The sequence below is a fragment of the Pogoniulus pusillus genome, chromosome 5, assembly GCF_015220805.1.
Source record: "Pogoniulus pusillus isolate bPogPus1 chromosome 5, bPogPus1.pri, whole genome shotgun sequence".
NCBI classification, from domain to species: Eukaryota; Metazoa; Chordata; class Aves; order Piciformes; family Lybiidae; genus Pogoniulus; species Pogoniulus pusillus.
Genome location: NC_087268.1, coordinates 41,376,486 through 41,401,929, shown reverse-complemented (window position 1 = coordinate 41,401,929; position 25,444 = coordinate 41,376,486). Strand labels below are relative to the sequence as shown.

General features: G+C 44.4%; 2 protein-coding genes across 7 annotated transcripts in view; one reads left to right on the top strand and one right to left on the bottom strand.

Moving 5' to 3' along the window:
- CLDN10 (claudin 10) overlaps positions 1-10,213 on the top strand; it is a 78,114-nt gene extending 67,901 nt beyond the window's left edge. For both annotated transcript variants that reach the window (XM_064144043.1, XM_064144042.1), the window contains exons 2-5: positions 980-1,141; positions 1,298-1,379; positions 8,654-8,761; positions 9,822-10,213. In XM_064144043.1, the coding sequence (XP_064000113.1) occupies positions 980-1,141; positions 1,298-1,379; positions 8,654-8,761; positions 9,822-9,936 (467 nt within the window). In that variant the 3' untranslated portion in view covers positions 9,937-10,213. The remainder of the gene's footprint in view (positions 1-979; positions 1,142-1,297; positions 1,380-8,653; positions 8,762-9,821) is intronic.
- A 2,275-nt stretch (positions 10,214-12,488) lies between these two features.
- DZIP1 (DAZ interacting zinc finger protein 1) overlaps positions 12,489-25,444 on the bottom strand; it is a 42,180-nt gene continuing 29,224 nt past the window's right edge. For 4 of the 5 annotated variants that reach the window (XM_064143887.1, XM_064143890.1, XM_064143889.1 and 1 more), the window contains 8 exons: positions 22,829-22,974; positions 21,768-21,963; positions 21,319-21,433; positions 21,089-21,139; positions 20,106-20,308; positions 18,984-19,114; positions 14,927-15,095; positions 12,489-13,083 (listed from right to left, as the gene is read on the bottom strand). In XM_064143887.1, the coding sequence (XP_063999957.1) occupies positions 13,001-13,083; positions 14,927-15,095; positions 18,984-19,114; positions 20,106-20,308; positions 21,089-21,139; positions 21,319-21,433; positions 21,768-21,963; positions 22,829-22,974 (1,094 nt within the window). In that variant the 3' untranslated portion in view covers positions 12,489-13,000. Of the gene's footprint in view, positions 13,084-14,926; positions 15,096-18,983; positions 19,115-20,105; positions 20,309-21,088; positions 21,140-21,318; positions 21,434-21,767; positions 21,964-22,828; positions 22,975-25,444 lie in introns of those variants that run through there. The other variant, XM_064143891.1, reaches the window with a different exon arrangement.

Here is a 25,444-nt window from a genome sequence, read left to right as displayed (position 1 = left end):
CATTGCAGTGGCAAATCACTCTCTCAAGTGTCACAGCTTCCTATACATTAAAGACTTCAGTGCAGGATTTGGAGTTTTGTGGTTGTTGTTTATTTGTTATCATGTAAAATCTGGTGTAATAGGCAGTGGAAAGGTGATTTAGCTCTCAATATTTCCACCCACTGGAGATCAAAGCAAAAGAGAATGAATATCCTGATGGAGGAAGTACACTTTCATTTTAAATGAGCTGTAACAACAGATAATGAAGAAAAACATCTTGTGATGGTTATTCAGCTGTGTAAGATTACAGTGGTCTACCCTGTACACAGTGATATGAGATTATCAAAGTCTTTCAATTACAAGACATTCCCAGAAGGGAGAAGAGGCCAAGGAACCAATTGTCCTGCTGAAAGGCCCTGCCCCTGGGAGCTCCACCTGGGAGCATCTTCAGGAAGCACAACAAAGCTGAGCGAAGTCAAGCCAGCCCCAAGCCATTTTTCCAGGCTTAAGTAGGGCAGCAATTTGTTTTACCTCAAAGGCTACTGCTGCCCACAAAACCGAGCACGTGTTTGACTTCCTTGCAGAAAGAAGGCCTTCTTGGCAGATCCAAATCAAACAGGCAGGGTGTGCAGGCAGGCCCAGGACCCCAGCTGGGGTCAGTGCTGCCAACCGTCTCCAGTTGTATTGCATCTGAGACACACACGAAAAACAAGGCTGGCATGTAAGACTTGCAGATGCTGTATGCAATGCCATAGGATTACTCCTTGGAGCCCTGAATGTATCTCTGAGTATGTTTGTTTTGATCTGAGTTCAGGTGATGATGTCTTGTGAAGGGCATGCATGACCTAGAAGAATATACTCACCAGCATATTCTTGCTCCAGCCATAGTCTGATCCAGTTTACAACAGTGAATACCTAATCCTGTGCAGAGGGAGAGGAACTGCAAGGAAATCCATCGTGGTCCCAGTTCTCATGTTAGCTTTTCTCTTTCTCACCACAGGTTACATCCAAGCCTGCAGAGGACTGATGATCTCTGCTGTCTGCCTGGGCTTCTTCGGTGCTGTTTTTGGACTCATTGGGATGAAGTGTACAAAAGTTGGAGGCTCTGATCAGACTAAAGCAAAAATAGCTTGTTTTGCTGGACTGATGTTCATACTCTCTGGTAAATATACCTTATTTCTCTAAGTCTGCCTACTTGAAGTCATTCCAGAGCTGCTGCTTTTCTGCAGAAATCCACGCACAATTCTCCACTGACTTCAGGGTCAGGCCCAGAGCTCTTCTGCTGGCTGCACTGAATGGTTTGTCTTATGCTTTTCAGGGTTGTGCTCTATGACTAGTTGTTCCCTGTATGCAAACAGGATTACGTCTGAGTTCTTTGATCCTTCTTTTGTTGCACAAAAGTAAGTACTTCCCTATACTCATAAATGTTTCAAAGAAGTAGACCTTAAATTTCATGCTGCACACAGGAGCCCACTTAAGCAGAGAGCAGGTGCTTCTCCTGTTGGGCAGAGAAGGACAGTGGGCTGCAGTTTTATTTAGCTGTGCTTTCCAAATGGAGTATCCATGTGCTGAATTTGATGTGCAAACACCTTCCTGTACAATGATTGCTGTGTAATTTTTTCTGCCCAGGCTTCGTGCAGCAAAGCTGGGTTCTACTCCACTCACCTAAGAGCAAATTGGTTAAGCCTGGGCCCCTCCGTTCAAAAAAGACAAAGAACTGCTTGAAAGAGTCCAGTGCAGAGCCACAAAGATGATTAAGGGAGTGGAATATCTCCCTTATCAGGAAAGGCTGGGGGAGCTGGGGCTCTTCAGCTTGGAAGAGACTGAGGGGTGACCTTATTGATGTTTATAAATAGGTGAAGGGCAAGTGTTAGGAAGACAGAGCCAGCCTCTGCTCAGTGATGTCCAGTGATAGGACAAGGGGCAAAGGGTGCAAGCTGGAGCACAGGAGGTCCCATGTGAACATAAGGAAAAACTTTTTGACGAGGGTGACAAAGCATTGAAACAGGCTGCCCAAAGAGCTTGTGGCCATCTCCTCCCCTGGAGACATTCAAAACCCATCTGGACATGTTCCTGTGTGACCTCTTGTTGTGGAGGCAGGGAATTAACGTGGACGAGCCAGGACTATATATATAGAATTATCTTATTTTCCCAAAAACCCATCCCCAAAACTGCATACAGAAGTTAATTCAGTTTTAATTAGCAGATTCTGTTTGAGAAGATCTTACAGGGATTCCATAGATAAATTTGACTATTTTGGAAGTCAGGAGTTGGAAAAGGCTAAGCTACTGAACATAGCATTCCCCACTATTAATCAGGCTGAGGCAAAAGTTTACTCACAGATGAGTCAGGCTGCCCCGGCGAAAGGGCGCTCCGGGCGCGGCGAGAGGGCGCTCCGGGCGCGGCGAGAGGGCGCTCCGGGCGCGGCGAGAGGGCGCTCCGGGCGCGGCGAGAGGGCGCTCCGGGCGCGGCGAGAGGGAGCTCCGGGCGCGGCGAGAGGGCGCTCCGGGCGCGGCGAGAGGGCGCTCCGGGCGCGGCGAAAGGGCGCCCCAGGTGCTGTCCCCTCACTCTTTCACAAGACCCCCGAGGCTCGTTAAGGCCTATCAAGCTGCATAAAGGCAGTGCTTATGGTGGGAAGCCTTCCAAAGCAGGGACGGTCCTGTCCCTCAGGAGCTTGTCCTTCGGAGCGCCAGGGGACTCTTTCTGCAGGAACTATGCAGGCAGTGGGGGAAAACTCTAAGTCAGAAACCCCAAGGCGAGCAGTCCCCCAATATTTATACTCTTCCTAGACAGAGAGCAGAGTTACCACTGCCCAGGCACGAAGACCACAGCCAATCCCCAGCCCAGTTCCAGCGCAGGCACTCCACAGGGCACCCCTCGTGCCGGAAGGGCCCTTTGGGCCCCCCCTTCACGCCCGCAGGGCAGGGCGGAACAGGTTTTTCCCGCCTTTTCCTCTCCCATTCAAACCACGGCGGGAGAGGCACTTTGGGGTATCCAGGACTCCGGGACACCTGTTCTAGGCAGTCCTGCTCTGGCAGGGGGCTGGATTAGATGATCTTTTGAGGTCCCTCCCAAGCTCTAACACTCTGTGATTCTGCGTAATCGAGAGTGAAGCTGACGTTCGTGTCAGAGGTGCAGCAAAAGGACAGAGGCACTCGTTAGGCACATCATTCACTAGGAAAGGAAGAAAAACACTGCCTTAAGTTTTCGACAGAAGGTGGTTTCCATGAAGGTATTGAGCATTGCATAGCCCTGGCTCGTTTGGAGAGGTTTCTGCAGGCTCTGTGGACTCTTTGCTGACAGCTTTTCAAATCTAAATGACTGAAATTTGGATCATAAGCCTTCTGGGAACCTGTGATTTTACAAGCACCAAGAAAAATGCTTTGGCTGTATTTGTAACTAAATTAATTTTAAGGGAGTGACTGTTGCTGAATTGCAGGATCCAAACCAGAAAGTGTCCCTAAAGACTCCCCTTAGAGCTGTGTGACTTTTCAGGACCTATGAAGGCAGTAATTCACAAACCAGTTCTTGGGTTTTGGATTCTCATCTGAACTACAAAGTCAGAAAATGTTTGCTGTAAATTACGACATCACAGATTTTGCTGTTTCAGCTTCTTACACAATGTAACTTTAAAGGCAAGGATTTCCAAGTTTCCTTGGTGGTGATTCTGGGATGTCTCAAGCATTGTGTATGCATTTTCCTGAGACACAAGAAAGGGCTCAGCAAAGACCCATGAGCCTTTCTGTTACTCCTTGATAGAGAGAAAATGGTCAGAAGAAATAACAATAACAGGATCCATGTTTGCAGCAGGGCTGACTCTGCGTCCCCTGTGTTCACAGTATCACCAAGGTTGGAAGAGACTTCACAGATCATCAAGTCCAACCCTTTACCACAGAGCTCAAGGCTAGACCATGGCACCAAGTGCCACGTCCAATCCTGCCTTGAACAGCTCCAGGGACGGCGACTCCACCACCTCCCCGGGCAGCCCATTCCAGTGTCCAATGACTCTCTCAGGGAAGAACTTTCTCCTCACCTCAAGCCTGAATTTCCCCTGATGTAGCTTGAGGCTGTGTCCTCTCATCCTGGTGCTGGCCACCTGAGAGAAGAGAGCAACCTCCTCCTGGCCACAACCACCCCTCAGGTAGTTGTAGACAGCAATAAGGTCACCCCTGAGCCTCCTCTGTTCGCATTAGTTTCCTCCATAACTCTGCTATGGTTTCTGTTTGTTTCATATGTTGAGGATAGGATTGAAAGACCTTCAAAAGAAAGAGGAATGTGAGGCACTGTGAAGAAAATGGAGCCTGTGTGTATAGCCAGCAGTTAATAATTCATCAGGCTTACTGTTGCTAGTGTAAAATACCATGGTTGTTGCCAGAAAGCCCCTTTCCTATACTGTATTCCTAAGCTCTTCTGCTGTGAAAGAGCAGGCAGGCCTCACAGTGGAATTTTACTGAGAGGGAATGAGAAATCATTGAATCATTAAGGTTAGACAAGACTTCTAAGATCATCCTTAATGTACAACTGAAATACAAGCAGTAAAACATCATGTGCAGAGCTGACCTTTTTCCTGAACAGCCACCGTTACTCAGCTGTGGGCACTCCTGACCACAACTGCAAAGATAAAGGCAAAGAGGAAATCTGGAAGCAGTAACTGGAGTTGTGCAGTGTGTGTAGCTCATGCAATGACTTTGCATCAGATGAAGCTACTGGTGGCATTCAACTCCTTTCTCTCTTAACCAGTGTAAAATAGGTTGGAGCCATGCATTTTCTTGCCATCTGTGAGCTCCTGCTTTAACATGCATTGCAGAACCGTTTAGTATGCTTTGCTCATCTATTGTGGACATCTGTCCTTGGCTCTTCACTGAGAGAGGATTGCAACCTTTTACATTTTGCTGCACTTTTCTCTCCTGAAGTCATTCTGGTGGTGTCAAAGACAGGCTTAAGCTTAACTGCTAGTGGAAAACAAGTGACACAAGGTGTTCAGCATCATCTCAGCCATCAGATTTTCTCTCCAGCCTTCTCATTTGGAATAGGCACCCTGACTGTGTATGGGTGCAGGAGGAATCAGACACCTGCCAGAAGCTGTTGCCTGAGAGACTTCTGGTTTGAATTTTGTACCTGAAGGGATGACATGCACCACGAGGACACCCTAAAACCTCCCTGACTTAGGAAAAAACCCTAGGTTGGACTTTATGTCCTGATGCAATAGTTTGCGTTGCCAGTTCAAAACATCTCCATAGGAACTACTACATGCACAAGAGTCCTGAGGACAGCACAGGATGCCTTGGTGCTTGCAGTCAGAATGGATTTCATTTCTCTTCAGACACACCTAACGGGAGAAAATCTGTGCTTCTCTTTTGCTATCTTGCTAATGCTGGTCCCATAGCTTCTCTTAGGAGACTATTTTGTCACTTTACTACTTTTAATTAGAAGAACAACTTCTTATAATCTTTATTATTTTTCCCCTTTGCCAGAGTTTGAAGTCCACAACTCAGGACTTTCTTCCTGATGAAGGGGGTTAGTTTATCCAAGTTATCTAACTTCCTAATCTCTTCCATAGGGAATTGTTTCTCTTTAGCTTCCCTGTCTCTGAATGGTGTTCAGTTCTCATAGGCCCACTTTTTGCTGTCCTGCTGCTGCATTCCAATCTAATTTTCATTTGCCACAAACTGGAAGAATTAGACATGAAAAATGGGTTTCTGCCTTGTTGGCTTCCACTTGCCAGCTTGGAAGTTTAATTCATAGTCCTATTGTGTGTAACAACTGAAATATTTTTTTGTCTACACTGATACTGTCCTTTCACTGAAATTTCCTCCAACAAAAAAAAATCTGTTTTTTAAGCTTGCTTGATCAGCATAGTTCAAGGTGGCTTTCAGTACTTTGCTTCTGAATTCTTGTAGCCCTTAGCAGTCACAAGCCCTGGAACACAGCCCTCTGAGGAGAGGCTGAGGGACCTGGGGGTGTTTAGTCTAGAGAAGAGGAGGCTCAGGGCTAACCTCATTGTTGTCTGCAACTACCTGAAGGGAGGCTGTAGCCAGGTGGGGTTGGTCTCTTCTGCCAGGCAACCAGCAGCAGAACAAGGGGACACAGTCTCAAGTTGTGCTGGAGGAAGTCTAGACTGGATGTTAGGAGGAAGTTGTTGCCAGAGAGAGTGATTGGCATTGGAATGGGCTGCCCAGGGAGGTGGTGGAGTCACTGTCCCTGGAGGTGTTGAAGAAAAGCCTGGCTGAGGCACTTAGCACCATGGTCTAATTGATTGGACAGGTTGGACTGGATGATCTTGGAGGTCTCTTCCAACCTGGTTGATCCTATGATCCACAACCTCTATGCCTCTTCATCCATGTCCCACTCTCTTCTGAGTTGCCTGTGATCTCTGATCAGATTGATTTCACTATTTGGAGTTGGTGGATAAGCAGCCACAGTCTTTGAAGAGTGGCAGCTTTGGTTTTTGCAACCAGGGATTGTTGTAAGAACAGAAGCGTGTGTTTCCTGCAAAGATTTTGATGATAAAGAGTGAAGGGAAAAGCAGAAGTGGGAATGGAAGGATCCCCAGGATGGAGTTCACCTTACATTGGAGTTAGTCATTTTGGATCTGTTTCTACAGCTCTTTAAAAGCAGTGCCTTGTGTGTGTTTCAGAAATGTACTTGGTGCATATTTTTTGTGTGTTGACTGTTCATGGGAGCTTAAATGATGAGGTCTGATGCAGATTAGCTGCTTTTCATAGAGAAACCCCAGTCCTTGAGTGCAGAAATCTGCTCCAGTCTTGTGAAAACCATAGCACACAATGGAAATATAAGCACAGTAACAAATAAAGCTTTGTAGGCTTCACAGATTTTGGAGTCAAATGGGGCTGGGTGCAGAGTTTTCCAGGGTGAAATGCAACTGAGTTATGGCTTTCAGCAGTTTAATTTAGAACTTTGATGCCTAAGTCTCACATTGACTATGGCAAATGTCCTGGGGAATCTTATCCTTGACTAGAAGAGATTATTAGTAAAAACTCTGCTCAGATGATGTGATCAGAAAATGAAGAGGTATACAAGTTAGAGCATTAGAAGGGCCATGAATAGTGAGGTAGTGTCCTACCTCTGAGTTCCAATGACTACACCTCTTTTCAGAGGTAAATCCATGAGTCAGAAATTACTTGAACCTGGGAGTCCATAGCACCTAGCATTGATATCCTAAGTGTGGCTTTATCCTTAGGTGACCTACTGTGGAGGTTTGCTGTGTGATTTGCTGGGTGCCTGGGATCACAGGCAATTTTGTAACCTTTCAACAGTGTCATCTTTGTAAAGAGATGCTAAGAGCAGCTTGCAGGTGTTTCCAGTGAGACATTTCAGCAAATATGAAATTAGGATCTGGTGAGATGGAAGCATTCAGAACTAGCTGGGAAGTACACATCTGCACAGCCTGTCAGTTGCACAGGCTGAGCGTCAAGCTGAGGCTTCCATTCAGCTACCTCACCAGAAATGCAGTAGGGAAGCAAACTTCCAAAGCCTGAACAGCATGGCCACCTGACTGATAACTGTGGCTGGGTGGAGACATGGGCCTATGTTTTCAGCACAGGACCCTGGGAGTCAGGAGACAAGTTTCCTCAAGGAGGAACTGGAGCACAGGAGCAAGAGGCACACAGTCTGCCCCAAGAGTGAGGAATGAGGCTCTGAAGACTGCAGGGCCTGTGACTTAATGTGGGTCATCATGAAAAGTGTTTTACAGAGCAGCTGGGGAGTAGAGCAGCCAAGTGGCAGCTATGGCTTGCTGCTGGTCTTGAAGCTCCAGATGTCAGGTTACAGGCACTGAGCTTGTGCAGGGGGAGGAAAAGAATCTCTCCTCTGTATCCTTCTTTTCCTTTCTTTACTACTGGTCCTTTCTAGAAAGGTGGACTTGACCTTAACTGACAGTTCTCCCTAAAGCACCACCATCTCCTGTCAGAATCAAACCAAGCATTTTGTAATTACAAACAGTTTGTGGCTGTCCTGGGCAGCCCAGGGGACTGTTGTTGGTGACCTGAAGCTGTTTGCAAGGGCTGGAAGGGGAGTGAGGTCTTCCAACCTCAGTCCAGAGGCAGAAATCTGCTGGCACTTGCATATGTGTGCACACACGTACATCTCTCCCTATGTGTGCCTGCCTGCATTTATCTATAGATATGAAATATGCATAGATCTATATAGAAAACCCTCATGTTTTAAGCATGCTGGAGGGTGGGTAGGAAGGAAGAAGAGATTGTGAGAGCCAGAGGAGACAGTCGTAGGCAGCAGCTTTAGTTGACAGCTCCGTGAAAACCCAAGTCCAGCTTAGGAATAAACCTGAAGCAATCCAAGTGGACAGGAGCTGTGTGCTGTGAATGGGTCAAAGAATCATGTAACCCCACAGCCAAGTGATTACACACAGATTCAGGAAGAGATGTGCAAAACAGATTCAGGAAGAGATGTGCAAAACTCAGGCTGCACAGGAAGATAACCATTGCCCAGATGTGTTGCAGGGACAGTTTGCCTCCCAAGTAAAAGGGAAGTAATGAAAAGAATGTGAGGGAATGGCAGAGCTGCTGCTTTTGTAATGACGTGTACAGCAATGGAAAGTTGTGCAGTAAAACATAAAATTTAGATCTTTTACTCTGAAAAAAGAAGTTAAATCCCTTGCTGTCTTTTATTAAACCCATTTATTAACTTCCTGTAGGTATGAATTAGGAGCAGCTTTGTTCATTGGATGGGCTGGATCTTCACTCTGCATTATCGGTGGCAGTATATTCTGCTGCTCAATAACTGAGACCAGTAATTCTCCAAGGTAAAATACAAACTGTACTTGCTGAAAGACGTTGACACTAGCACCTTTCTACCCATTCTATGTATGTCACTTAATTTTCTTTTCCAAAACACTTTATCATGAGATTCAGGAAAAAAAAAAGATTGTATGGATGAAAGAAACTAATGAGATTTAAGGACAATGCTGTGCCCATGATGCAATTAAAAGCTGCTGCCTCAGAACAAATACTTGTGTTTTATAGAAACACTTCATAAATTAACTACAGTTGGATAAAAACCACAACAGCCAACTCACTGATGGAGGAGCAGTGGTCAGGCCACTTTACAGGTGTGAAGAGACAAATTTTTCTAATCCCAGAACACCAGATAAAAAGTGAGAAAGGTCAAGGACAGTGATGGTGGCAGTAGGACTTCCAGCGATACCAGTGGGGTGATGATGAAGAGGCATAGCTGGAGAGTAACTATTTACCTACATGTGTCACAGCCTTAATATTTCATGATTTGGCCCTCATTTACTAACCTGTGAACAGGGGATATGCCTATCTGAAGGGGGCCTACAAAAAAGCTAGGAAAGGACTTTTTAGGCTCTCAGGGAGTGACAGGACTAGGGGGAATGGAGCAAAGCTGGATATGGGGAGATTCAGGCTGGACATGAGGAGGAAGTTGTTGAGCATGAGAGTGGTGAGAGGCTGGGATGGGTTGCCCAGGGAGGAGATTGAGGCCCCATCCCTGGAGGTGTTTAAGGCCAGGCTGGATGAGGCCGTGGCCAGCATGCTCTAGGATAGGGTGTCTCTGCCCATGGCAGGGAGGTTGGAACTAGATGATCCTTGTGGTCCCTTCCAACCCTGACTGATGCTATGATTTATAGAAAAGTGAATTGCAAAGATAGATGCTGAAGGGGGAAGTGTCAAACCAGAATGAGATCACATTGGGAAGGCAGGTGCGCCCCCTGCCCCTTTTTTTGACCTGTATAGGTATGTTCCTAAATCTTTCTTCTAGGTTTTGTGTTACTGTAAGGCTTTGATGTAGAGATGCTACCGGTGGGATGAGCTGTAAATGGCTCTTTTCTATTCTCTTTTCAGGAGAGGGTATGCCTATAACGGAGCCGCATCTGTGATGTCTTCTCCTACAAAGATCCACAACAGCATCCCAGACAAAACCCCACCAAAGCATTTTGACAAGAACGCTTATGTTTAATGGCACCGTTGGGAGACTCAAAGCGTTTGAAAAAGGAGTCTGTGTTTCACTCAGAGTGATTTCCCCTCCCCCACCTCCAATATACTTACCACTAAGACAATGACTCTTTAAAAAAACAAAAACAAACATTAACTTGCAGCTATTTTTTTTTTTCTCATTTAGATGTAAATTTTATTATCTGTTTTAAGATTGATGTTGGTATTGTCAAGTTTATACCTGGAAATCATGACCTGATGTTGCTGTCTTGGAAAAAAAAAATAAATGAGGTTATTTACCAGTTTGATAGTCACTGCTGATGGGAATGACATCACACACATCACACTGACTGACTGCAGTGCATCGTAGCAACTGTTTCTGAAATGGGTTCAGTACTGGACAAAACAGCCACACTCCATACAGGCCAATGTGAAAATCACCGCTGATGAGCGGCAGAGGACACCATAGCTGCAGCACCAGACCATGACAGTCACTGGGAAATCAGCAGGCTCTTACCTCTGTATCACATTGCTGGGGTGGAAGAATATGTAATTTAGTCTCTTTCTCTTCCTGTTCCTGCAGCACTGAGTAGACCAGGTGAAGTGACAGTAAGTACGGGAATTAGGGAGGCAGGAGCAGCTACCAAGAGGAGTCAGGGTCAACTGTTACAAAACGAGTCCCTAAGAAAGGGTCTTGCATGGCCTAAGAAGAATGCAAGCATGAGAGGAACACACATGGTTGAAGACCCATCCCTGGAGGTGTTTAAGGCCAGGCTGGATGAGGTTGTGGCCAGCCTGATGTAGGGTAGCATGTCCCTGGCCATGGTTCAGAGAGCAGGTTTTAGCTACCTCCTTCATTCACTGTGATCTGTGCTACGTACAAGTAGTAACTTTTTCCAGGCCTTGTGGTAATTCAGCTAGTTGAAAACTTCTATTAGTCCACAACTACCTGAAGGGACATTGTAGCCAGGTGGGGGGTGGCCTCTTCTCCCAGGCAACCAGCAATAGAACAAGGGGACACAGTCTCAAGTTGTGCTGGGGTAGGTCTAGGCTGGATGTTAGGAGGAAGTTGTTGCCAGAGAGAGTGATTGGCATTGGAATGGGCTGCCCAGAGAGGTGGAGGCACCGTCCCTGGAGGTGTTCAAGAAAAGACTGGATGAGGCACTTGGTGCCATGGTCTAGTTGACTGGATAGGGCTGGGTGCTAGGTTGGACTGGATGATCTTGGAGGTCTCTTCCAACCTGGTTGATTCTATGATTCTATGTGAAAGATTTGGTTCTCTGTTGGAACTAGATGATCCTTCTGGTCCTTTCCAACCCTGACTGATCCTATGATTCATGTGATGGTTCCTTCTTGTTTGCATGGTAGGGAGAGCAAAGGTTAAGCAAGGCTGCAGCATGTGGGGAGTTCGTGGTGGGCAAGACAATGCTCAGAAACATTTCCTATATTCTGCATTTGCTTTGTGCTGTTGGGCTCATGCCCAGCATTAGCACTCACCTACTGGTGATGAGTCACTTCCAGAGGAGTGGCTTTGTTCCCTCCTGCTGGGCAGAATGCTGGGACACCTGAGCTCCAGAATGGCTCCGAGACACCAAGCTAGGAAGAGAAATCCCCAAGGGAACACCAAGTGGCTTGTTGTGATGGTGACAATTCTGAAGGGCTGACCACATAAAAGCAGGCAATACTTAACAGCACAATAACCCTGCATAAGTTACAACAGTTCAAAAATTCAGGTAATACATTTTTTTTAACCTGCCCATTAGAAATGTTATTGATTTTGAGAGAATATCTGTACAATGAGCCAATAAACGAGATAAGAGATGATGAGTAACTACAGACTGTATTGTAGACTGCGTCCTAAAACCAGATGCAAATTCAAGTCTGTCTTGAGGCTTGAACTGACAGACCCCCTGGAGTTTCAATACATTGGTCATTTGGGGACAAAGGTGTAAACATAAGCAAATGAGTATTCATATTTAATAATGGTCCAGTGTGATAGAAAAGCTTTTGTATCTGATCCCACCTAAAATACATTACTACAAAGCCAATCACAGGATCACAGGATGTTAGGGGTTAGAAGGGACCTAAGAAGATCATGGAGTCCAACCCCCCTGCCAGAGCAGGACAATACTATCTAACACTGATCACAGAGGAACACATCCAGACAGGCCTTGAAAGTCTCCAGAGAAGGGACACCCCACAACCTCTCTGGGGAGCCTGTTCCAGTGCTCTGTGACCCTTACAGTAAAGAAGTTTCCCCTTGTGTTGAGGCAGAACCTCTTGTGCTGCATTCATGGTTCTTCTAATTTTGCTTCAGTTTTGTATTTCATTTACATCAAAAAGCTGTTGTGTTTTTTCACAAAGGCAGCCAATATGGACAAAAGGGAAACAGGGCAGTACTTCTGCAACAGCAGGTCAGTGCTTTCCTCACTGTAGCTTGACATTTTAAATACTTTTCCAATTTCTGTGATTTTATATCAAGTCTCAACTCTAATACAAAAAAAAAACCCAACCAACCCACCCAAAAAACAGCTTCCTAAAATAGGAGGCATTTAATAATAATTAGTTTCATAGCTGAGGTATTTCTTTTCATTTGGAGTTTATTGTAAACTGTGTTAGAAACATAACATTTTGAGTTATGGAAGTATTTTCTTTAAATTGTTCACAATTTTATAGAAAGTTTGTGATAAAATACAAGAAAATATGATTTAAAGAAAAAAATACAAAGTAATGCTCCTCAGTAAATTCTGTTCATTGGCTAAGAGGCTTTTTGTTTTTACAAGACAAGTTTCAATCTTATATGTAAACACTTAGAGGCAAAAAAATCTTCACCTCAGAGAAATCAAAGAGAATTTCATCACTTAATTCATGAGCAAGAAAAAACTAATTCTCAGTTTCTAAGTGGACATGGCCAGTAATGAGTGTATGAATATTCTTGTTTCAAAGACCACACTGGAAGACACAAACTTTGCAAACAGGATTCTTTGTTACTGTATGACTGAGAGAAGGAAAGAACAGGAAACACTTGATGTTTCCAGCTACATTTCCAACCCCAACAGAACCTATGCCTCTCACCGGGAATGCAACAATTACACATCTGAAGAATCACTCCACTCTGTTACAGTCACTAAACTGCTTTTTAACGTGCTTGTATTATCAGCTTCATGAAGGCCTGTTAAAATAACAATAACAACAAAATTGAACTATTATTAGCACCATCTAATTTTTCAGTTTTATTACTTTGTATTGGTGGAGGCACCGTCCCTGGGGGTCTTCAAGAAAAGCCTGGATGAGGCACTTAGTGCCATGGTCTAGTTGATTGGTTAGGGCTGGGTGCTAGGTTGGACTGGATGATCTTGGAGGTCTCTTCCAACCTGGTTGATTCTATGATTCTATGACCTATGAGCTAAGAATCACACACTATGTGAGCAAACAGTTGTGGACTTGAGGAAGTCCAGAATTTCATCCAGTGAGCAAATTACAACTGTTGCTAACATAAATGCTGTTTCTCTCACAGAATACACCTCACACTACAAGCAGTCAATGTCAGCATTATTTTCCCTTTAAAAATAACCTGAAGTATCTTTAAACAACTGAAACAGCTCCAACCTCCTACTTACATTGAAATGTTAGAGCTAGAAACTGCTATATTAGTTCTATCTATGATTGAAGTTACTCCTTTACCAGTAGTTCAAATATTTATCTCAGCCTGGTAGGTCACTTAGACACATCTTGAACAAAACTGCAATCGTATTACTGTTCTCCAGGCAAAGTAAGAGGATTTCCCCTCTCCCTCGGAAAGGTACTAAAAAATATCCTGGATGATTAATTTTTAAGATAATGGAGGCTGATGTTTTAAAATTTCTAATTTAAGTTCATTGGCATCTCTGTAGATTTAGCTGTTGCTTATCTGTAAGTTCATGCCATAAATACCATACAGGATATTTGCATGACATAAAATCAAAATCATAAAACTATGATTCTATGATTTTTCTTACAAAATCACAGAATCAACCAGGTTGGAAAAGACCTCCAAGATCATCCAGTCCAACCTAGCACCCAGCCCTGTCCAATCAACTAGACCATGGCACTAAGTGCCTCATCAAGGCTTTTCTTGAACACCTCCAGGGATGGTGACTCCACCACCTCCCTTGGCAGCCCATTCCAATGCCAATCACTCTCTCTGGCAACAACTTCCTCCTAACATCCAGCCTAGACCTGCCCTGGCACAACTTGAGACTGTGTCCCCTTGTTCTATTGCTGGTTCCCTGGCAGAAGAAACCAACCCCCACCTGGCTACAACCAGCAATGAGGTCACCCCTGAGCCTCCTCTTCTCCAGGCTAAACACCCCCAGCTCCCTCAGCCTCTCCTCATAGGTTTTATGTTCCAGGCCTCTCACCAACTTTGTCACCCTTCTCTGGACACGTTCCAGCACCTCTTGAATTGAGGAGCCCAGAACTGGACACAGCACTCAAGGTGTGGCCTGACCAGTGTTGAGTACAGGGGAAGAATAACCTCCCTTGTCCTGCTGGCCACACTGTTCCTGATCCAAGCCAGGATGCCATTGGCTCTCTTGGCCACCTGGGCACACTGCAGGCTCATGTTCAGCTACTGTCTATAAGTAGCCCCAGGTCCCTCTCCTCCTGGCTGCTCTCCAGCAATTCTGCCCCCAGCCTGTAGCACTGCTTGGAGTTGTTGTGGCCAAAGTGCAGAACCCTGCACTTGGCTTTGTTAAATCTCATCCCATTGGCCTCTGCCCACCCATCCAACCTGTCAGGGTTCCTCTGCAGGGCTCTCCTACCCTCCAACAGATCAACACCTGCTCCTAGCTTGGTGTCATCTGCAAACTTACTGATGAAGGACTCAATCCTCTTGTCCGGATCATCAATAAAGATGTTGAACAGGAACAGAAATACCATATACTGAATTATGATGTGTAATACACTATACTTAAGTTCTCCTCTAGGTGTGTCAGTGGCTTAATGGTTATAACGTAGAAGCATGCATACGTTACCTTCCTCCCTTGGTACACTTGTCTTTGGAAGACCCCATGCATGTACCACAGATGCAGCATTTGACTCATTTCTCGGAACTGTCAATGCCTTCTGACCTCTCTCATCTTTCATCAATAAGTCTTCTTCTATTGATGATATATCCCAATCATCTTCATCAGCATCTGTGAACTAACAGGGAGAAGAAAAAACACATGCCATTTTTCCCTTGTCTGGCCAAGTGCCATGGGCTTCAGTACCATGTGTATCAGAAGAATAAGAATCGGGGCAAATGCCTGATACAAGCCAATCCAAATCCAATCCAATCCGTTTACTGCATTCCAAACATGTGTTTTTATACCTTTCATCAGAAGGTTACAAATTGTATTAAACTGCAATTGGTTACATGTACTTGCGTTAGAAATGACATACTAATTAGCATAGACATTCACCATATTCTCTCAGCAACACCTACATTGTGTCTAAGCAGAGACAGGAGAAAACCACAGACTCCAGCCTTACATTTGTTTGTATTTGTTACACCATTCCCTAAGGTCATTCCAACCTTCTATCAGTACTTCTGAGCTCATGCACTCTCACCTGTCCATGCCTTATGTTCCAGTATTTCAATTTCCACTAGCTGTACCATTCCAACATTTCTATAGAATCACTACATTTAATATTACCATATCCAACATCCAAGCTGTGCTGAGATCTTCCATAAACTCAGCAAAGTGAAACTGCTGATGAAAAATGCATTGGTGCATGGCCTTTGTGATATCTATCACTGCAGTTTTAGAACTGACATAACCAATGACCTAAATTACATTAACTCACTATTACAGCTCCAAAGATAAAAGTGGTTTTTTTCCTAAGACAGGAGTTGCTGAAGTTACAAGCTCTGCCAGTTCTGGAACTGGCAGAAATGATGCTTTCAGTTATTACATGTCTAACTTAAAAGAGGATTGTCTTTTCTGAGGAACCACTGAGATAGGAAGTCCTTTCTGGAAAGTCCTTTCTGCATTAGAATGTGCACTGCTTACATGAAAATGAAGACATGTTATTGTGCAAGTTGCAGCTTAGTCTGCTACAAAAACTTTCTGCATCCCCACTCCAAAAAAAAACTCATGTTGCAATAAAAGCCTTTGCAACTTACACCTGATTTATTTAAAGGCAAAATTAAATAATCAAAGTTAAAGCCCCCTGTATGGTACTCAGATTTAAAATACTTGTCTCTCTTAAGACTCACTGTCAGCATGCCCAAATGCGTTTTTAATTAAGTCATGGATTTGCATAATGAGTTCACAAAGTGAGAGTCAAGTTGAACTGATGAACCTGAAAGCAGTCACTCCATAGTTTTTCTTACCATATCTGCCTAAGTACTAAATATCTGGAAGGTGTCCAGAGAAGGGCAACAAAGCTGGTGAGAGGCCTGGAACACAAACCCTGTAAGGAGAGGCCGAGGGAGCTGGGGTTGTTTAGCCTGGAGAAGAGGAGGCTCAGGGGTGACTTCATTGAGGTCTACAACTACCTGAAGGGAGGCTGTAGCCAGGTGGGGGTTGGTCTCTTCTGCCAGGCAACCAGCAGCAGAACAAGGGGACACAGTCTCAAGTTGTGCCGGGGGAGGTCTAGGCTGGATGTTAGGAGGAAGTTGTTGCCAGAGAGAGTGATTGGCATTGGAATGGGCTGCCCAGGGAGGTGGTGGAGTCATCATCCCTGGAGGTGTTCGAGAAAAGCCTGGATGAGGCACTTAGTGCCATGGTCTAGTTTATTGGACAGGTCTGGGTGCTAGGTTGGCCTGGATGATCTTGGAGGTCTCTTCCAACCTGGTTGATTCTATGATTCTATCTTAATTCGGCTTTTGAAAAAGAGCTACAGCACTTCTCTACTTGACAATCAGATGTGATTCAAAGGAATCAAGCCAATGTTAGAGAGCTTAACCACGGAAAAGCAAAGGATGCTTTCCTCACAAAACTGAAACCTTTTTTCACTGGAGTCTCTCAATACTACAGTAAGAAGCAGAAGGTGCTTCTGTTGCGCAGAAGAAAGCTTGAGATGCTATTTGGAAACAATGCAAGGTATGTACAAGCAGAGAAAAACCAACAACTATGTGTCTGGAAAGAAGGAAAGAGACTGCAGTAATGCTCTGCCTTGCAACACAACTCAGCTTTAACATCACAAACTGTTTCTCAAATACTGACAGATCTGCTCTGTGTGGTGTATTATTAACATACCTGGACTCAACATTTTGCTGTTTGAAATTATCTGTGTTTGGAGGGAGTGGTAATGGGAAAAGTCAGAGTCATATATATTGAGACATGCTACAGGAAGTTTCCTCAACATTCCTTCAGTCACAACTGATTTGTAATGCACAGAGAAAAATATCACCTTCAAATAAATGCAGGTTTAATCCAATGTGAATACACAGCATCAATGGAAACTGCTAAGCAGCTTCAGTAACTTACAGGCTTACTCCACAGCAATACCATCATTTCCCCATGGAGCAGCTTTCCAGCAGTATGGCCCCTAGTCTGTACCACTGCCTGGTGTTCTTCTTCCCTAGATGCAGGACTGTACACTTATCCTTAATGAACTTCACGAGGTTCACCTTTGCCTATCTCTCCAGTGGGTCCAGATCTCATTGGCTGGCAGCATAGCCTGACAGGGTGTCAGCCACCCCCCCACAATTCTGTATCAACAGCAAACATGCTGAGGGTGCCAACAATCCCAACATCCAGGTCATTAAGGAAGATACTGAATGGAAACGAGCCTGGTACCAATTTCTGGGGAATACCACTGGCCACAGGCCCCCAACAGGACAATGGTATGCCTCATAAAGGTTTTATGGTATTGCCAGTTTTGAGGATGATGATTATTGGTTGTATGTAATTCAGTCATTAGTATTTAAGCTAATTTAAAAAAATGGATTTTCAGAGAAACCATCTCTGATTTTCAGAGAAACAAAAATGGCAACTTGTGCTTATGTCTTTGGGCACCTTTGAAAATCTCACCCTAAAACTGAAAGCAAACTTGAACTATAGAAGTCTACATTTAAACATACAAATATGGACATGAATATGTCCAACATCTCTCTTGAAATGAGGAGCCCAGAACTGGACACAGGACTCAAGGTGTGGCCTGATCAGTGTTGAGTACAGGGGCAGAATAACCTCGCTTGTCCCACTGGCCACACTGTTCCTGATACAGGCCAGGATGCCATTGGCCTCTTGGCCACCTGGGCACACTGCTGGCTCATCTTCAGCTGCTATCTACCAGTACCCCCAGGCTTTGCTGAAGTCACAGTATCATCAAGGTTGGAAGAGACCTCAACGATCATCAAGTCCAACCATTTACCACAGAGCTCAAGGCCAGACCATGGCACCAAGTGCCACGTCCAATCCTGCCTTGAACAGCCCCAGGGACGGCGACTCCACCACCTCCCCGGGCAGCCCATTCCAGTGTCCAATGACTCTCTCAGTGAAGAACTTTCTCCTCACCTCAAGCCTAAATCTCCCCTGGCGCAGCCTGAGGCTGTGTCCTCTTGTTCTGGTGCTGGCCACCTGAGAGAAGAGAGCAACCTCCTCCTGGCCACAGCCTCCCCTCAGGTAGTTGTAGACAGCAATAAGGTCTCCCCTGAGCCTCCTCTTCTCCAGGCTAACCAATCCCAGCTCCCTCAGCCTCTCCTCGTAGGGCTGTGCTCAAGGCCTCTCCCCAGCCTCGTCGCCCTTCTCTGGACACGCTCAAGCATCTCAGTGTCCCTCCTAAACTGGGGGGCCCAGAACTGAACACAGTACTCAAGGTGTGGTCTAACCAGTGCAGAGTACAGGTAGACTACATCCACAGCCTTCCCCACATTCACTTGCCACAGCTCACCTGCTAGTGCTTTTCTGTGTAGCCATGCAGATATACCAAAAAAGACTATTTAACTGTTATTTAACTGTTACGCTATGCTTTTGAGAATTAAGTTCTTCACTGTGCCAAATGGTTTCAAGCATACAAAAAGTATATTTTTATAAATATATGCATACACACACACAGAGTTCAATTGCTTAATGAAATAATGATAATTAAAAGCAATACCTTCAGCTCTTTCACCTCTTCTTTCTTGATAAATGCCTGTGCAACAGGAATTCCTCCAGGTGGTTTGTTCATAGTTCCACGGTTAGAAAGACTCTTTCCAACTTGTTCAGTCAGTTTTTGAATAACTGTTCCTAAAATTCATAAAAAGTTATAGTTACAGCTTCCATTCACATGCAAGGAGCTTTACTATCAGCCCTTTAAAATTCTTCCACAAAGTGAAGTATTATGAAAAGTAAGTTTCTCTGAGGCAGAGATTCTCTCTTTATCTGCATTTGTATAATGCAAATGCATAGAATCATAGAATCAGTCAGAGCTGGAAGGGACCGCAAGGATCATCTAGTTCCAACCCCCCTGCCATGCCCAGGGACACCCTACCCTAGAGCAGGCTGGCCACAGCCTCATCCAGCCTGGCCTTAAACACCTCCAGCCATGGGGCCTCAACCACCTCCCTGGGCAACCCAGCCCAGGCTCTCACTACTTTCACGCTGAACAACTTCTTCCTCACGCCAAGCATGAATCTCCCCACCTCCAGCTTTGCTCCATTCCCCCTAGTCCTGTCACTCCCTGAGAGCCTAAAAAGTCCCTCCCCAGCTTTTTTGGAGGCCCCCTTCATATACTGGAAGGCCACAAGAAGGTCACCTGGGAGCCTCCTCTTCTCCAGACTCAACAGCCCCAACTCTTTCAGTCTATCCTCATAGGAGAGCTGCACCAGCCCTCTGATCCTCCCAGTGGCCCTCCTTTGGACACATTCCAGCATCTCCACATCCTTCTTATAATGGGGGCTCCAAAACTGGATGCAGTACTCCAGGTAGGGTCTCCCCAGAGCAGAGTAGAGGGGGAGAATCACCTCCCTTGACCTGCTGGCCACACTTGTCCTCATGCAGCCCAGAATCTGGTTGGCTTTCTGGGCTGCAAGTGCTCACTGCTGACTCATCTAATCTGAAGTTCCTATGTACTTCATTAATATAAAAGCAGTAACAAAAACAAAGTGCACACCAATATACACATACTAAAAACCAGATGTTCTGCCTTTGTTATGCTTTCTAACACAGAAACATTATCAGGAAGTGCAAAACCATGCAGATCTGTAACAACGTGCATACACAACAGCAGTGAAAAAACCTTTTGAAGTTCTAGCAGTTGTTCCAGTTTCCTTGGTTTCGCATTCCTCCTTCCCACCCACACTGTTTTTGTTAGAAGTCTTCTGAACAGCACTGACTTTGTTGCCTGATGGTTTTGGCTGCTTTTGTGGCAATTCTGGTGATGTGTAAGACTGTTTAGTATCATCTTCCTCTGTTTCTTCCTCTGAGCTGAACGGTGGAGTTCTAAACAAAAACACAAGGAACCCAAGGCCTTACTGGTTTTCAGTGACTGCATTGCTATATCCACAGAATCACAGAATCATAGAATCAACCACGCTGGAAGACACCTCCAAGATCAGCCAGTCCAACCTAGCACCCAGCCCTAGCCAGTCAACTAGACCATGGCACTAAGTGCCTCATCCAGGCTTTTCTTCAACACCTCCAGGGACGGTGACTCCAGCACCTCCCTGGGCAGCCCATTCCAATGCCAATCACTCTCTCTGGCAACAACTTCCTCCTAACATCCAGCCTAGACCTTCCCCAGCACAACTTGAGACTGTGTCCCCTTGTTCTATTGCTGGTTGTCTGGGAGAAGAGGCCAACCCCCACCTAGCTACAACCTCCCTTCAGGTAGTTGTAGACAGCAATGAGGTCACCCCTGAGCCTCCTCTTCTCCAGGCTAAACACCCCCAGCTCCCTCAGCCTCCCCTCATAGGGTTTGTGTTCCAGGCCCCTCACCAGCTTTGTTGCCCTTCTCTGGACATGTTCCAGCACCTCAACATCTCTCTTGAATTGAGGGGCCCAGACCTGGACACAGTACTCAAGGCATAGCCTGACCAGTGTTGAGTACAGGAGAATACGTTGCCTTTCAGAGATTATAAATAACACTCTCAAATGGAATAATCCTTTAAAACAAAACATTAAGTATGCAGTCCAGAAAGCATTTAAAATTTCAATTATTGGCAGCTTTTCTGTGGCAAGCATGTGAATGTTCAGCTACCAAAACAAGGGAACAAAACATACGTGGTACTAGATGTCTTTCTGGAATGTTCATTTTCAGGAAGCTTCTTGGATCTAAAAATGACAAGACAAGTTATTTCGAGTCTGATAGTCAAATAAATAAAGCTTATATGGAAGTAATGTGAATTCTTTGCTCAATTCTTACAATATTAACAGGAAATGTTCACATTGGTCATGAAAACCCAAACCCACAGGACTAGGGGAACAGCACCTATAAGAACAGCATCTCTTACTTTGGTGTAGACATAGTCTCAGTGATGGCTGCTCTTTGCTCAGCTGGGCGAACAGCTGTTGAAGACCGTGGCAAGGCAGATGAGGAAATTCCTAACTGACTGAACTTCTGCTTATCTACAAGAGAAGTTACCTATCTCATTATTGGAAACAATGTCTGGTATCTTTTGTAATTAATTTCCAAAATTAAAGATGTCTCTACTGCAAATCATAGTTTCACAAGGAAAGGAGAGAAAGAGTAGGTTTTTTCTCCTCAAAGCAGTTCACAGTTATCACGTACAGGAGACAATAGAGGAGCTAAGGTCATGCACAATGCCAAAACCCTTTAAAGGAAACTGTAGAATATTTATGAAAAAATATAGAAGTTATACAGGAATGTTGCTAAATAAAACCTTAAATAGCAGTTACAAAATGTTAAGAGAATAAAAAAAGCCAGCAAAGCCATTTTAACCTTGTGAAGGAAGCTGCAGCCAGGAAATGGGTCTGTTACAAGATGATGATTTCTCTTCAAGCCTAAAGCTAACTTGGCGTTCAAGGTACTCTCGAATGCGGTGGATTTCAGGCTCCTGCCTCTGTTTGCTCTCTCTGGCAGATTCAACAGCATGCAGGATTTGATTTAAGTGATCGTTTGGGATACCACGAACGCCCTGAGGAAACAAGTGGCACTGTAAACACAGAGGCTGTTATTTCTGAGACTTTTCTCTTACAATTATCTACACTCCTTCCAACGCCAAAGATCACAAAGCTTGTAGGATAAGCACAGAAGTTGGTACTGATCACAGTAACAAATCACAGGTGTGATGGTTTGAGGGCTACCCACCCCCCCATTCACGTGAAATCACCCAGACTAAACTCATCCAAGCTGGAAAATAAGAATGAAGCTTTGTATTTACAGCTTAGCACAATATAGGAGCAGGTATTTACAATATATACATCTAGAGACAGAAATATACAAGTTAAAAAGTTAATACAGAAACACAACAGCCCTCCCAGAAACCTGAGTCCCCAGGTGGGGCTCCCAACCACCCTTCCACCTCCTTTCCACTCCTCTACCTTATCCCAGACTTTGCCTTACGTTCAAGGTGAGTTTGGAGAATCAGCCAGGAGGGTTAGGAAGCAGAAGGATTAGTTACACAGACAGCAAGCTAGGGAGAGAAGGGAGGGAGGCAGCCAGAGCCAGAGAGCAACTCTGTTATCTATGTTTGTGGTCTTGTTCTTATATATCTCAGCAAGCCTATGAGTGAAGTAGACATCACCACTGATTCCTATAATCTAATTCCTCTTACCAAAATATCCCAGCTAGGCTCAAACTAGCACAACAGGTGTAGCCATATTCTCCACAGCTGTAATTTGATGGACATCCTCTCAGGTTAACGAATTACACTTCTTTGTAACATGGAAATTTGGCCTGGGATTTTAAAGTTGCAAGGTTGTGGTAGAAGAGTAAAAGAGAACGGCAAAAAGGTGGGATGAAGATAAATAACTCTTATAAACAACTCAAAATATTCTTACTGGTTTAATTCCCAAGTTTTTCAGCTTCTCCTCCAGGGTTTGCTCCAAAATAACTCGTAATTCTTTAGTTAACGAAGGGCAAGTCTTCAAAGCATTTATTAGGTAGTGGCTGCTTCTACCTGCTTTATGATCACTTTTCTCAATTTCTGAAATAATAATGGGAAAATGCATTTAATACACATATGAAAAAGCCACAGTATGTGAGACAGTTAAAAGCTGCACTGAAACATGCGTTTTGTTTGGAAACATCACAGATGCACATCTGCACTTTTTGTCTACGTGAGGCGGTATTTAAATAAACATCTCAGAGTTGACTTTTACAAGCTAGTCCATTTCAGCACCTTGTACTCATCATCACAACTACCTTTTGGGTTTCTTGGTATGGAATCACTGTAAAGATGGGAGGGCAGAGGGCAACAAAGCTACTGAAGGGCTTGGAAAATAAATCTTGTGAAGAGCGACTGAGGGAGTTCAGGATGGTTAGTCTGAAAAAGAGGAGGGTGAGGGGAGACTGTCTACAGCTATCTGAAAGGATGTTGTGGAGAGGCTACTGCTGGTCTCTTCTCACAGTGAGAGAACAAGAGGGAATGACCTTGAGCTGTGAGTGGGTGAGTTTAGACTGGACACTAGGAAACATTTTTTCACAGAAAGAGTGGTCAGGCATTGGAATTTAGTGGCATGGTCTAGTTGACTGGCTAGGACTGGGTGCTAGGTTGGACTGGATGATCTTGGAGGTCTCTTACAACCTGGCTGATTCCATGATGATTCTATGATGAATGGGCTGCCCAGGGAGGTGGTGGAGTTGCCATCCCTGGAGTTGCTGAAGAAAAGCCTGGCTGAGGCACTTAGTGCCATGGTCTAGTTGATTGGACAGGGCTGGGTGATAGGTTGGCCTGGATGATCTTGGAGGTCTCTTCCAACCTGATTGATTCTATGAGAGGAAACCAATCCTGGATGTGTTTAAAAGTCGTTTAGATGTGCTGCTTGAGGATATGGTTTAAGGTTGAACTTTGTAGAGTAGGGATAATGGTTGGACTTGTTGATCCTGGGGGTCTTTTCCAACTGTAATGTTTCTGTGCTAAATGTCTGAGTATTCACCAACAAAGATCTTTACTTTTACAACTGTACTTGGAAACGTCTGATGGAAGAGGACTGTCTTCTGATGCTCTAAAGTTCTCTAAAATGGTATTTCAAATCAAAGCTGAACTCTAGCAGTAACTAGAATAGGAATATAACAAACTTGTTCTTGATAAAAGCTTCAAACAAGGTAATGTTCTGATAAACACCCAGTGAAATCCAGTCTTTGCAAAGTTGTAACACTTCTAGAAGTCTTGGTAAGGACAAAACCTCAGTCTGAAGCAGGTCATTTCACAGCAGATACATGACAGCTAATACTTATCTTTGAAACTCTTTCAAGGACAAAGTTCAGTGTTGTGTTTTCCTCTTTGTGGGTCTGTGACATCATACATACTTAGAAGCAGACAAAGAAGTTTCTATCTCCTTCCCTTTAAGCGTCAGTGAAGATATGAACTCTTATGCAAGAAATAAAGAATCTTCTAGATAGATTCTCTCATCTAAATTAAACACTGACATTTAAATTAGGCCCAAGTACTGCAAAGTCACACCAGAGAGTAAAGAAACAAAGCATACCTCTCTGGAGCTTGTTTATGAAGTGTCTCTGGCAAGATAAAAGTCTACTGAATGCTGCTTATATCAAGTAAACCCATAACCTGTGGGACCACAGTAGTTGCTTCTGCCTGGCAATGGTCAACAAAGCTAGCAAAGTGTATATAGAGGGGTCTACAGTATACCCAGGAAAGTAGGCTCTAAGTCACACTCCCACTTTGCCACCTCAAATGACATGTAAATCTTGGGCAAGAGTGTGTATCTTTACAGCATGCCTTACAGGGCAGCAGAGTCACTTGCCAGCCCACAGACAAGGACATGAATGGAGCAGTAATTCTATATTGTGACTTGTAAATGTTTTCTTTCACAGCAAATATGGCCCTTTTCCTAATTTCAAACAATGATTGCTTTAAAAGTGTTCTGTTCACTTCTCATTTTTCTTTAAGATGAACACCCTGAAGAGGACCTAAAAAAGCCTCAAGACACACAAATGATGTTTAGGATGTTATAAGAAGCAGCTTCTGATAGATCTTTAAAGGAATAATAGGTAATGAAAACTGGAAAAGCCTCCAATTGCCATACTAATAGATTTAGGTTGAACAGGACAGAATCTGGCTGAAACCTTATTTGGCTTTGGAAACTGCACCGACAACTCAGTCTCTGACAGAAGTAGGATTAAACATTATTTGGCTGGAGAGCTTAGTCCTAGAAGAGGCAGACTACTGGCTGGTGAAGATACATAGGGCTGTCAGACTACCCTCAGTCAGGAAGTGCATTATGCAGTGTGAAATCCTTCCAGAAAGCCAGACATGAGGCATTTTAAACTGGAAGGCTCTAAGGATCCTTCTGAAAAACCTGGTCCTTTCAGATGTAAATTCTCACAATAAAACAAATCCATCTACAATAATTAAAAAACCTATAATTACAACATAATAATATGGGTAAGGAGACTATGCAGCATTACCCTAATTAATGACAGTACTAATTCTT